The following is a 12,664-nucleotide window of genomic DNA, read 5'->3' on the forward strand; positions in this document are numbered from 1 at the left end:
AGAAATAGATAACAATCAGACACAATATATATATATTACTCAGCTCCTCCTGCTTTATAACACGTGCTGCATGCAAATAGACTGCAATTTCAATGTGGCAGATTTCTTTTAGGGCTTATTCAGACGATCGTATAACATGTCCGTGCTACGCGCGTGATTTTCACGCGCGTCGCATGGACCTATGTTAGTCAATGGGGCCGTTCAGACTGTCCGTGATTTTCATACAGCGTATGTCCGCTGCGTAAAACTCACGACATGTCCTATATTTACCCGTTTTTCACGCATCACGCACCCATTGAAGTCAATGGGTGCGTGAAAACCGTGCACGGCACACGGACGCACTTCCATGTGATGCGCGCTACAGTAGTCAAATGTATGAATGAAAACAGAAAAGCACCACGTGCTTTTCTCTTTACAAACATAAAACCAGAGTGTCATAATGATGGCGGCTGCGCGAAAATCACGCAGCCACGCATCATATGCTGATGACACACGGAGCTTTTGTGGACCTTTTGCGCACGCAAAACGCACACGCTCGTGTGAATCCGGCCTTAATGTACAGCACCCTTAAGACTAAATTGGTTATACTGAAAGCAAACTTTAACTCCTTAACGACATGTCACGTACTGGTACACGGTGGCCATTAAGGGGGAAGTATCGAGCGGGCTCACTGGCTGAGCTCGCTCCATACACAGCGAGTGTTGACTATGTTATACAGCCGACACCTCACTGCAACGGGTGGAATCAAAGATCACTTTGATTCCGCCCGTTTAACACCTTAAATGCCGCAGTCAATCGCGACCTCTGCATTTAAATTGTTAGAATCAGGGGGGCACCTCCTCAAACACGCCATTTCGCACCCCCCCACCACGGCGATCTAATAAAGGCCGCCAGGTCTGCCATATTTGTAGCTTTGCCTCTGGCATGGCTTCAAAGGAGACAATAGTATTGCAGTATATCATGCAAGCGATCCAATGATCGCTGCTTCAAGTCCCCTAGGGGGACTAATAAAAAAAAAGTTTAAAAAATATATGAAAAAAAAAACCCCCAAAAAAACCTTTTCCTATTTTTTCCCAACGTTAAAAATAAAATAAAAGGTAACATAACTGGTATCGCCGCTTCCATAAAAGTCCGAACTATCACAATATAGCATTATTTAACCCATTATTGAACGACGTAAAAAAAAAGTATATATTTAAAACACGCAAATTGCTGTTTTTTTAGTCACCTTAGCTCTCCAAAAGAAAAAAGGAATAAAAAGTGATCAAAAAGTCGCATATACCCCAAAATGGTATCGGTGAAAACTACAGCTCGCCCTGCAAAATGTAAGCCCTCCCACCTCTAAATTGATGGAAAAAAAAAAAAAGTAAAAAAAAAAAAAAAAAAAGAAGGTATGGCTCTCAGAATATGGCGACACAAAACTTTTTTTTTAGCACATTTTTTTTTTTAAAGTGGTAAAACAAAACATAAATTTGGCATCGCCATAATCGTATCAACCTGTAGAATAAGGTGAATATGTAGTTTCTACTGCCTGATGGACGCCGTAAAATCAAAGCCCCCCACAAAAATGGTGTAATTGCTTTTTTTGGGCCATTTCACCCCAACAAATATTTTTTTCCCGGATTCCCAGTACATTATGCATTACTATAAATAGTGCCATGAAAAACTACAACTTGTCCCGCAAAAAACAAGATCTTATATGGCTATATCGACGAAGGCGGGGAAGAAAAAACGAAAATGAAAAAATCAAATTGGCCTGGTCTTTAAGGGGTTAAAGAAAAGATCGCGATATTAATAAAGAATAATAACAACAACCATTATCCTCATCAACGCCACAATACTACAAAGAAATAAATCGACACAATACAAGTCCCGAACGCAAGCATCCTGCATTACTTACAATATATCGGGCGCCATTTATTTTTTATTTTAATGCTGATGTCAGCATCTCATCAGTAACATGTCTGCCAAGAGAAAATCTTCTGATAGTCTTTCTCTAACACAGGAGACAGCAGAGACTGATAATGGATATTTACCGAATGTATCTGCCAGTGCAAAAGGAAAGGCAGGCATTTTTTCAACTTTATCCACTAGATGGCGCCATCTTATCGTTTCATGTGCATTTATTGGGTTTATTACAGTATGAACTACTACCGTAGCATTTCAAAAAATATTCTTATATAAAGTCAACCTAATAGTACACCTAGTGCCACGCTAATACATACAAAAAATATACATACACAAATATCTCTACTGAACTAGGAAACGTATAAATAAATATTATAACATTTGCATAGTCCGGCAATTAAAACAACGCTAAATATCTAATATTATACCAATCCCAAACTTAGGGATTTACTGTACTGTATATATATTCTGTATAGATTATACATACACATGTGCTGAAACCGTCTGAAGAACACATTTATAGCACACGCTTTAGGTTAAAGGGTATGTGGGCCAAAACATTGATGGTATATCCCTAGTACCTCGTCCATGGGTGTTGATGGGAGGGGGTCCCAGCGGTAAAGACCACAAATGATGGTGTACTCTGGAGATTTAATAATTAATTTATAATTCATTAATCTGTAACTACGGAAACTGATTATATTTCCTCTTTTGGACACTGGGAAATGTTTCTTCTAACAGATTACTTACGTTTTCTATGACGAATGTCCATTCTTTGTCTTCAAACTCTTCCGCATGTGGGTCCTAAGTGAGATTAACCAAAAAGGGAAATGAAGATCACATAGACATGAGATTGTTACAGTATACAGAGTCCACATGAAAGTTCACCACCGAACTGCTTTGGACGTTGACATAAGACTAACATGAATTGACGTATTGGGACAATTTCTATATGGTCACAGAGACAAGTTCTGGTGTAGAAACCGTCCTTAAAAAGAGGACCAGTCGCTGCTCCTCCTGACAAGTCTGTTTTAGTATATAATTGTATTCCCCATGAAATAATTCTGGAGAATATTTTCTCATTGTGCCGTTCCTCTGTTATTCCTGCTAGAAATTCATGAATAAATTGATAACGGGGGGGGGGGGGGGGGTCCCTACGCAGAATGACAATGTCCAATCAGCACTGGCAGAGTGAGACTTTAACAAGGGGAATGATAACACCCAGTTGTCACTTTATTCATACATTTCTAGGAGGAATAATAGAGGAATAGAACACCGCAGAGTCCTAAGTAAAGGCGCCCCAGAAGAGGTGACCGGTCTTTAAATACATGGTTATAAGCATTTTATAAATATAAGGCACTTATTTGTATAGTCCCGGAGAACCCCTTCAGTTTATATTTATAGCAAAGTAAGTTTCATGAAGTCCATATATATGTGTCTGTGTTGCCCATAGCAAATAGAATTTTGTTCAAATTTTCTAAGGTTCTGTTTACATTTGCGCTACAGCCATAACACTGTGCCGGATCACTTGTACGACTGATGCCAACGGACAGCATTGACGTAATGGTTCTGTCGAGGTTACGGTCGTTTTCATGGCAGGAATAGAACTACATGCAGTGTTATTCTTGCTGCCAAAAGTGCCGAGATCCTTGACGGAACCCTCGGAGTTGGCATTTGCTATCCGCCATTAACAGGAAATGGGGCAGAGGTATTAAATTTAGTGGAATTCTTACTATGGATTATCACTGGGTACTGATACCATAATTAGTCAGGACAACATCTGCCTGGAGCCTGTAAGTTCTACCAGGATGGGGGTGAACATGTTTCCTGCTCACGTAATAGATTAATTGGCTTCCTTTGAAATTGGGCCTAGCATATATGTATGGGAATGTTAGTTTGGAAAATTATATTGAAAGCAGCAGTCACAATAGGAACATATATGAACAGATGCAATTGGGCAGATTTATTAAGACTGGCATTTCAAACTCCAGTCTTAATAACCAATTCGCTGGAGTAAGATGCAACACATTTATCAAGAGGCGAACGCTGGCCGTGCACCACGATTGTGGGGTAACAACCACGCCTCATCCCCACTGTCACATAAAAAAATAAAAATCCATACTCACCTCACTGTTCCTCTTCCCCCCCAACCAGCTCCCTCTTCATACCGCAGCTCATTCAAGGTACAGACGCTGGCCAGTGTTCGCATCTATGCGACGCAGCACAGGTACGGACGCTGCCCAGCATCAGTACCTTGAATGAGCCGCGGTACGAAGATGGAGCCCGTGGGGACATAGTTATAAAAAAATATATATATATATATATATATATATATATATATATATATATTTATTTATATGTGTCTGACGGGGTAGTCAGATCAGAGAGGGCAAGGTACGAGGCTCAGCATGGGCCTCTACATTGCTACGCCCCACATACTAAAATCTATGGAATCAGGAGCTGGCGTACCATTCTGCAATAATTTAGGCAAGTTTTCTGGTGTAAATTATAATAAATTTGTCGTACCGGTGGAGGCCCCACCCCCTTTTCTCACTATTTTTGGAAAGTGGCGAGAAAAGTAAAAAGTCGCACGTTTTAGCGCAACTATGTTGTTCACCAAAATCTGCAAACTTTGTTACGCTGCCGTAAACCTTTTTATATACTCCCTCAATACGTGTACAGCGCTGCAGAATACATTTCCTCTGTATAAATAATGAAACATCGTGCTGAAAGCATAAACTATTCCGGAAGACAGATGATGTCAGATGATGACACGGTGGTGCACATTGACCAGCAGGGTGCGCTGCCATTCTGCAGTTTTATGAATCCAATTCTGTAGATGGATTCCAGAATAAGATAGGACCTATGGGCAGAACGGAGTCATCTTCTTCCAGGAAATTATAAGGTTATAGAAAAAAGAAAATTGGCCTATATTGTCAATGACACATTTCAGAAATTATCTTCCATTTATACAAACTCAAATTTATGGCAGAGAATCATTGTATATTCATACTGTTAATGTACGCATTGTTATTTCAGATCATCTTACGTACAAGTTTGCATAGTGATTACTTTGTTTGGTTGAAACAACACATTTAGATTATGCTTAAAAAAAAAAATAATAATAATAATAAAATCATAAAATGTACCCCCATGTTATATTGTCTTTATAACAACCCCCAGATATGAATGCTTGTTACATCTCATGCATACAAACATTCCCGTCTGTCCCCCCTGAAACGTGGCAGACGTGGTCACAAACTACTTCTGGTAGAGTGATGGTATTCTGGAGAACCCATTTCATACGGTTAAAAGGGAAAGATTCAGGAAAAGCCGGCCATGTTGTTATGTTGAGATATTATTGTAGCGATACAAAAATACTCCGCTGTATAAGGCTATGCTCACACAGGGCAGATACGCGGTGTAAAAGCATGCAGCATATACATTATAGGACCAGCAGGGAATTCCGGCAGAGAAACCGCACCAAATTTTGGTGCAGACTTTTGGGCAGAATCTCTGCTGCAAAAAACAGTGCTTGTAAATAAAAAAAAACGAATACCCCCCCCCCCACGGCGTTGTCATAGACTCCCTCCTATGATGACGCTACGGTCCATGTGGTTGGCTGCAGAAGTCACATGGGATAAAATGTTATCCCAGGAGCCCGCGCTGCACAGAGAACAGAGGAACGTGTTGCTATGACAATGCCGGGGGGGGGGGTATTGGCTCCTATTAACGTGAAACAAATATAAAAAAAAATTACGCTGCTAAAAATCCCAACATTTGTCGCAGGCTTTACCTTATTGAATTCAATGGCAAAAACCCGCAACAGAACAGCAGCGATTCCGCAGCATAAACAGGACATGCTGCGGATTAAAAAAACTATTTATGAATGTGGATGAGATTTGTTTATATCTCATCCACGCCGACACTACTGTAATACGCTTCAGATTCTCCGCAATGAAAACCCGCAGCTAATCCGCCCTGTGTAAACATAACCTAAAAGGTCTCAAAGTAATCGTGTATTCCAGGCGTAGAGCTCAGCTACATCAGAAGATCGGCAGCATGGCTCTGTCCTGAGAGGATGCGTTGGTAAGATGGACGAGTCCAGAACATCTCCCACCCAGGTGATAAGTCAGCAGAGTCCTGTCCACTTCATAATAAACGGAGAAATGACGACGGTCAAGGGTTACAACAAGGTCTAGAAGCTACAACAGTACAGAGGGGTCAATTCATCAATCCAGTAACGTCAGTCTTCTGACACAATTGTATTGAAAAGAACGGTGTTCATGCAGAACATATAAATCAAACCCCTTGACATCAGCGCCATTTGTGGGTCAGAAAAAAAATGTGTGTAGCTTACACTGTGTGACTTATTTGCAGAAGTTTACTGCCACTTTTCCGTAACAATCGCCACCTTTTACATCATGTCATTTTTAGGTCTTAAATTCTATGCAAATTACGGTCTAATTCTATCTTTACAACGATCGGGGCACAGTTTTCCTGATACAGAGCTCCAAATCCCCTACATAGACAGACTCCAAAGACAACAAGCTGGCTACCTGCTGCCGCCACTAGAGGGAGCATAGGAGCTTACTGCATACTAATATACCGCACATTAAACTCTACAATAAGAGTATACAGGAAGCTCCCTCTAGCGGCAGCACAGAATTTTAGTCCCATAAATAACAATGATAAAAGGTGGAGATTCATTTTAAGGAATTCTTTTCATTTTCCTTATTTACATAGTTATTTGCTGGAACATTATACTAACAATAAAAGCGCAGTCACAATCCACTTTACATATTTTACAATTGGGATTATTTGCACTAGCTACATCTACAGTCACATTACAAAACACTTACCTTAAAGAGAGTCACAGTGATTTCAACATTTTCAGGAACAGGCCACACCACGACCCCGCGGTAAGGGTTCTTTATACCCGGCTGCCAGCTATGTGCCTGCAATGAAATGTCACAACATATAATATATCATGTTATTTTCCATAATGTCACAGAATATATTTGTACATGTTTTACCATAATGGAGGTAGAGATAAAAAATTTAATTAGAAAGGCGCCGCTTCGAAAATTGCTCAGTAACACATTTTTCATAGACATAGGAACTCGAAAACGTATGGCATATCCACAGGTTATGCCATAAACGTCCGATAGCTGAGGGTTCCACCTCTGAAATCCGCACCTCTCTCTAGAACGGGACCCCTTGACCCCCGTTCTACCTTCTTCCGCTGGCCACCGAGTTACGAGGTGGCCGGGTTTTCCGGAAACAGCAGTGCATGTTTTGCTACGCTGTTTCCGGAACTCCCATAGATGTGAATGGGAGTTACGAAAACAGCATTGCACACGACCTACGCTATTTCAGTAGCTTCCTAGATACACTTCTATGGGAGTTACGGAAACAGTGTAGCTTAACAAACTCGCCTATTTCCGGACTCCCAGTCACCTCAGAACCCAGAGGCCGGGACCCAGAGACAGAAGGTAGAATGGAGCTCAGTGATCTTATTCTAGAGATAGGTGCAGGACCCAGATCTATCGGATATTTATGGCATTTTCTGTGGCTATGCCATCAATGTCCAAGATGGGAATACCGCTTTAAAAAGGACTTTCAGTAAAAATTATTTTCTTATATGTCATAGATTCATAGTCTTTAAGCACCACATAATGAATGGGCTCTATAGAGCACGTAAACCCCATGGGCACTGGACGGAGATATTTCTGTTAGGCCTCATGCACACTCCCATCGCCCGTCGCACAGCCGCTATTGATGGATCCGTGAAACACAGACCGCACACGGATGGCTTCCGTGTGCAGTCCGTTGCTTCACAGACCAAATTAATGAAATAAATCGAGACTGTTCCATCAAAAACGGACAGGAGTAGGACCGGTCCTATTGTCGGAATGGCAACACTGTTCCGTTAAAACAACAGAAGTGTGCATCGCCCCATAGAAATGAATGTGACGGTGTGCCATCCGTTACCTGATAGCACCCTGAAGAAAATAACTGAAGCGGGCATGAGGCCTTACTGAAAATCTTTACGTTACAAGCAAACAGCTATTTATTGGGATATTGTGTCAGGTTTTCATTCACTTGCATATTAGATCAGTATTTTGTATTAATTTATGTTGAAGCCAAAACCAGGAGTAAATCCTAATAATATAGCGGAATAGAATGGAAATGTTTATACTCTTTTTTTTTTTTTTTTGTATCCACTCCAGATGGATGCAAAATACTGCTCAAATATGCAAGTGTGAATGAGACCTAACAGTCTATGAGCAGGGGTTCAATGGATTTGTGTATAGGCCATTTCTGGTGTTGCCGTACAGGCGAATTCACGTAAAAAAAAAAAATCGCTGCCTATGTCCTGAGGATTCATCATCCAAGAACAGGTGTCTGTATATTGTCTGTGGAGGACCAAATTAAATCTGTCATCATAGAGTGGACGGACTACAAGGCATTAAAAACGGTAGCCAGACAGATATAATATCGGACAGCGGTTCCTTGGGCCCATCAGAGGGAAGGATTCTGCGGGCCCATACATAACAGATGTATGTCTACTTAGCTGCATTATAACGTTATCTTCGCACACAGGACATATGATCAATAAGGTTCAATAAAAAAAAAAAAAAAGGACACTAGTGGTAAGTTATTGGCGCCAAAGTCAGCTTTAAAATAGCGTTCTCTTGTGCGGAGCCCTTGGGACCCATTATTGTATCGAGTCTGGCCCCACCTAACGATCCTCAAGATCATCTGATGGGCCACTCCGACCCTAGACAGAGAGATATTATTTGAAGTTATCATACAAAAGAGCTAGAAACCTAGAAGACCCTCATACTCCTGTAATAGTCCTAAAAGAGAGAGAGACTTCTGTACAATGAAGCACATGATATTCCATTACAGAAGTAATATCTGAACCTGAGGAAGTAAAACTGCAAACCTTCATGTGAAACGGAAAAAGAAATCATCTTTTAATGACTTTTACATTCTGTAAAGAAAGCAAATTCTATAATTATACACTAAAAGTAAGAAAATATAGCTCCTTGTTTGGTCCTCTCGTATCTTGTTAGGGTGCAGTCACACATGGCAGATTTTGTTGCAGAAATTTCTGTGACTGGAAATAATTTCTATTTATCTGAATGGAACTTACAGAAATCCCGGCACTTGCTGCAGAAACAACCACATTCAGATAAATGGACCCGATTTTCAGTCGTAGAAATTTCTGCAACAAAATCTGCTGCATGTGAATCTACCTTTAAAAGGAATCCCCTACTCATTTGCGCTGCCTCTAAAAGGCGCACCTTTAATATTAATTTAACCCGTTAATGATGGGCCATTTTTCATTTTTGCTTTTCCCTCTTCGGCTTCCAAGGGCCATAACTTTTTTTTATTTTTCCACTGACATAGCCGTATGGGGGCTTTGCGAGACGAGTAGTAGTTTTTATTGGCACCATCAAATGCACCATATAACGAACTGGGAAGCTTTGAAAACTTATTTTGTGGTGGAATGGAAAAAAGCAATTTACAAAATAAAAACATTTAGCTAAAAAAAGAATTTGCTTTGTGTTACTGTATTGTGGGGACCCAGAACATTTTACTGTTTTTTACTTTTATTTTTATAAGGCCCCCTAGGGGACTATCGGAAAGCTAATGTTGCAGTGTTTGGACTCAATAGAAAGTTTATGGGCCCGTAATCCGCTACACCGGCTTTTAGAAAAAAGCCGAACAGAAACGTAGCGGCTCAGCGCTCACACGAGAGATTCTGCCGCTTTGTTTTAGCAATTGGTAGGGGTTTTGGTGATCGGACCCCCACCAATCAAAACTTCTGACATGCCACTATTACGGTTGTCACGATAACAGAATTTGGACTTCGACACCGATACTTTGTGTAATATTGTGATTTTCAATACCAAAACGATACTTTGCTAACAGTAATAATAAAAAAAAATAATAAGTTCTTGCATTTACTCTGAGGCACGTGGTGTGATGAATTTTGAACGTGCCTCAAATTAATAGTAATTAACCCCATTATGTTTCTCCGTCATAATGGACAACATTGGGTTAATGTGTAAGGTACATGATGGGGTTAATTACTATTAACGTGACGTACATGGAGGTTAAATTAATCACACCTCGTGCCTTACATTAATAAGCGAAATAATTTTTTATTTTATTTTTTTATAGCGCACACATCATAAATGACGCGAATAATTGGTTGTGCAGGTTATTACGGCCGCGCCAATACCGAATATGTGTCAATTTATGTATTGAAGTAAACCTACAAAAAACCTCAAAAGGGGAAGAAGCAGGGGGTCCCCGACAACTACAGAAACAACCTAGAAGCAATACGTGTCTGTTATTTCTGCTATACTATATATTATATATTGGGGTGTTTTGTCCCCTGTGCTTTAGTGCTTCTAGGTTGTTTATTTATGTATTGAGACTTATTTTAATGTTTAATGTAAAAAATGTGCATGTGTATTTTTTTTATTTAACATTACTTTATGTTTTTACTTTATTTTTAAACTTTAATGTACTGGTATATATCTATATGCGGATTGTACACACGCGGCAGTTAGGACGTAACTAAGTATGCCCTCACAACAGGAAATATGATAAGACAGCCCTGGGGTCCTTCAATGGACTGTCTGCCCATATATGGCATATCCCTCAATCGCGTCACAGGTATTCTAATTTTCCCCTTGAATGATGCGGTGGCGGTCAGCTTTGATCGCAACAATCAGGGGAATAGCGGCGGCGGTCAGAGGTTTCTCTCATCTCCGCCGTTAGAGCGTAATATGTCATCGCCCCGCTGCTGACAAGTGCGCGCGCGGTCAGAATGAGGTGATGCGGCCGCGCTGCACTAATGAGAGCAGGCACTGGACACAGAACATGGGGGTGTTTTGCAGTGCACCCGCAATGTTCTGTCTTCAGTGCCGCCGCTCATTTGTGCAGCGCTAGTCACATCACCTCATGCTGACCGCGCGCACTTGTCAGGACTCAGGAGCGGGGCAATGGCTGTATCATACATTCATGTGTTACATTGCTAAGCGGCACAGCTTAGTATCGAAATACATTAAATAACGGTATCGAACGATTTGAGGGTGCACGGCATCGAAACAGCATCGAAGTTTCGATGCATGGTGCATCCCTGGTCACTATGACACGTCAGAAGAGTGTTGAACGTTTAGTTACCCTTTAAATAGAAGAGGTTTGCAAGATTATAAAACCATGGCTGCTTTCTAAACAGTGCCACGCCTGTTCACAGGATGTGTGTGGTATTGCACATCAGTCCCATTCACATCAATAGAAGGAAGCTGCAAAACCAGACACAATCAATGGCAAGGTGTGACACGGTTTCCAGAAGAAGGCAGCCATATTTATCTAATCCTCGGTCACCCCTTTAAATAGGAGTCTGCCTTGCTGACAGATTCCCTTTAAAATGTCTATGTAACTATCTCTGAATCCTGCTCAGAAGGTCGGATGACAAGGAGTATAGCATAGGCTTTCCCAGACTCCTGAGAGACATTTGCTTAGTTACATGGCGATATAAGAGTGGAGTATGTATCGCTTGTCAATCGGAGTAATGCATTGCAGAATGTGTGGTTTGCTACATAAAGATTATTATTTTACACGGATTTCCCAGAAAGAGATGTAACACAGAATCAGTCATAAAAGGATAAAGCCCCTGATTTTGTTGAATTCACAACTGCTATTGAAGGGGGTTAAATAACTGTGAATGGAGATTTGGTAGTTGTGATCACTAGGAGGTACATGTAAGTCCATATGTGGGAACTACCTCCCGCTTGTGACATTTCGGGGGTTAAATTCAAGCACAAAAAAAAAACCCTGCTCATTCAAGTGCCATATGTATCACCCCTCTCAAATCTGGGACGGGGCTAATAAATGGTGATTGTTAATATTTCATTTACATCTGCTCTTCTCATTACAGCAAATGGCCGCTGGCAAAGTATTAACTCCTTCACGACAGCCATATGGTTATATATGTTCCAACTGCGATGTCCCGTGCAGTGGTCACGTATATAAACGTTGGCAGCCTGGAACTGCTATTATGTCCTGGTGCGATAAATCCACTTAATGGTAATGTAAATGTCGTTCACTGGATAGATAGATTGACTGCCTGATTAGAACGATTAAAATTGAATTTTATTAATATATTATAAAATATGGCTCATATAGCCCATTAGTGACATATATTCAGGCTCAGACAAGGTAGTCAGGGATAGGAGGTGGTGAGACTCTCCTCTTATAGTATACAGCCCTGACAGCAACCTGCTGAGAGAAAATAATTCCAGCCCACCGGGCTCACAACAAGTGGTCAGAGAGAAGAGTTAGTCCTGTTGACGGACTAATCTTGGACAATTCTCCGAACCACCGCTGCATTAATTAGGACAACCCTACGCGTTTCAATGTCACTGGTAGGTGTGACACATCATCAGGGATTGTTAAAGTTGATGCCGGTTAAGCACAATTTCGTGCTAACATTTATTTCTCCCGGCTCGTGCACGACTAATACAAATGGCCGCACACGAGCCGGCGAGACTGGGAGCATATGAAGGGCTAGAGCCCTCCCCCTGCACTGACGAGGCTGTCAGCCCACCACCAATCAGACAAAGACACGTCCCAGCAGTGACGTATCCGGACTGTGGCGAGCCCCCAAACAGCCCAGCCAATCAGGCTGAAGTGTGACGATAAAGCGTCCTTCGTAACCCTGGAGACCTGA

General features: G+C 41.2%; 1 protein-coding gene across 8 annotated transcripts in view; it reads right to left on the reverse strand.

The window, feature by feature from the left end:
• EHBP1 (EH domain binding protein 1) overlaps positions 1-12,664 on the reverse strand; it is a 300,325-nt gene that overhangs the window by 233,787 nt on the left and 53,874 nt on the right. For 7 of the 8 annotated variants that reach the window (XM_075863149.1, XM_075863153.1, XM_075863152.1 and 4 more), the window contains exons 4-5: positions 6,771-6,866; positions 2,659-2,712 (exon numbers count right to left, since the gene is read on the reverse strand). The exons of the other annotated variant lie outside the window; for it this stretch is intronic. In XM_075863149.1, the coding sequence (XP_075719264.1) occupies positions 2,659-2,712; positions 6,771-6,866 (150 nt within the window). The remainder of the gene's footprint in view (positions 1-2,658; positions 2,713-6,770; positions 6,867-12,664) is intronic. 8 annotated transcript variants of the gene reach the window in all.

This window comes from Rhinoderma darwinii, chromosome 4, assembly GCF_050947455.1.
Source record: "Rhinoderma darwinii isolate aRhiDar2 chromosome 4, aRhiDar2.hap1, whole genome shotgun sequence".
NCBI classification, from domain to species: domain Eukaryota; kingdom Metazoa; phylum Chordata; class Amphibia; order Anura; family Rhinodermatidae; genus Rhinoderma; species Rhinoderma darwinii.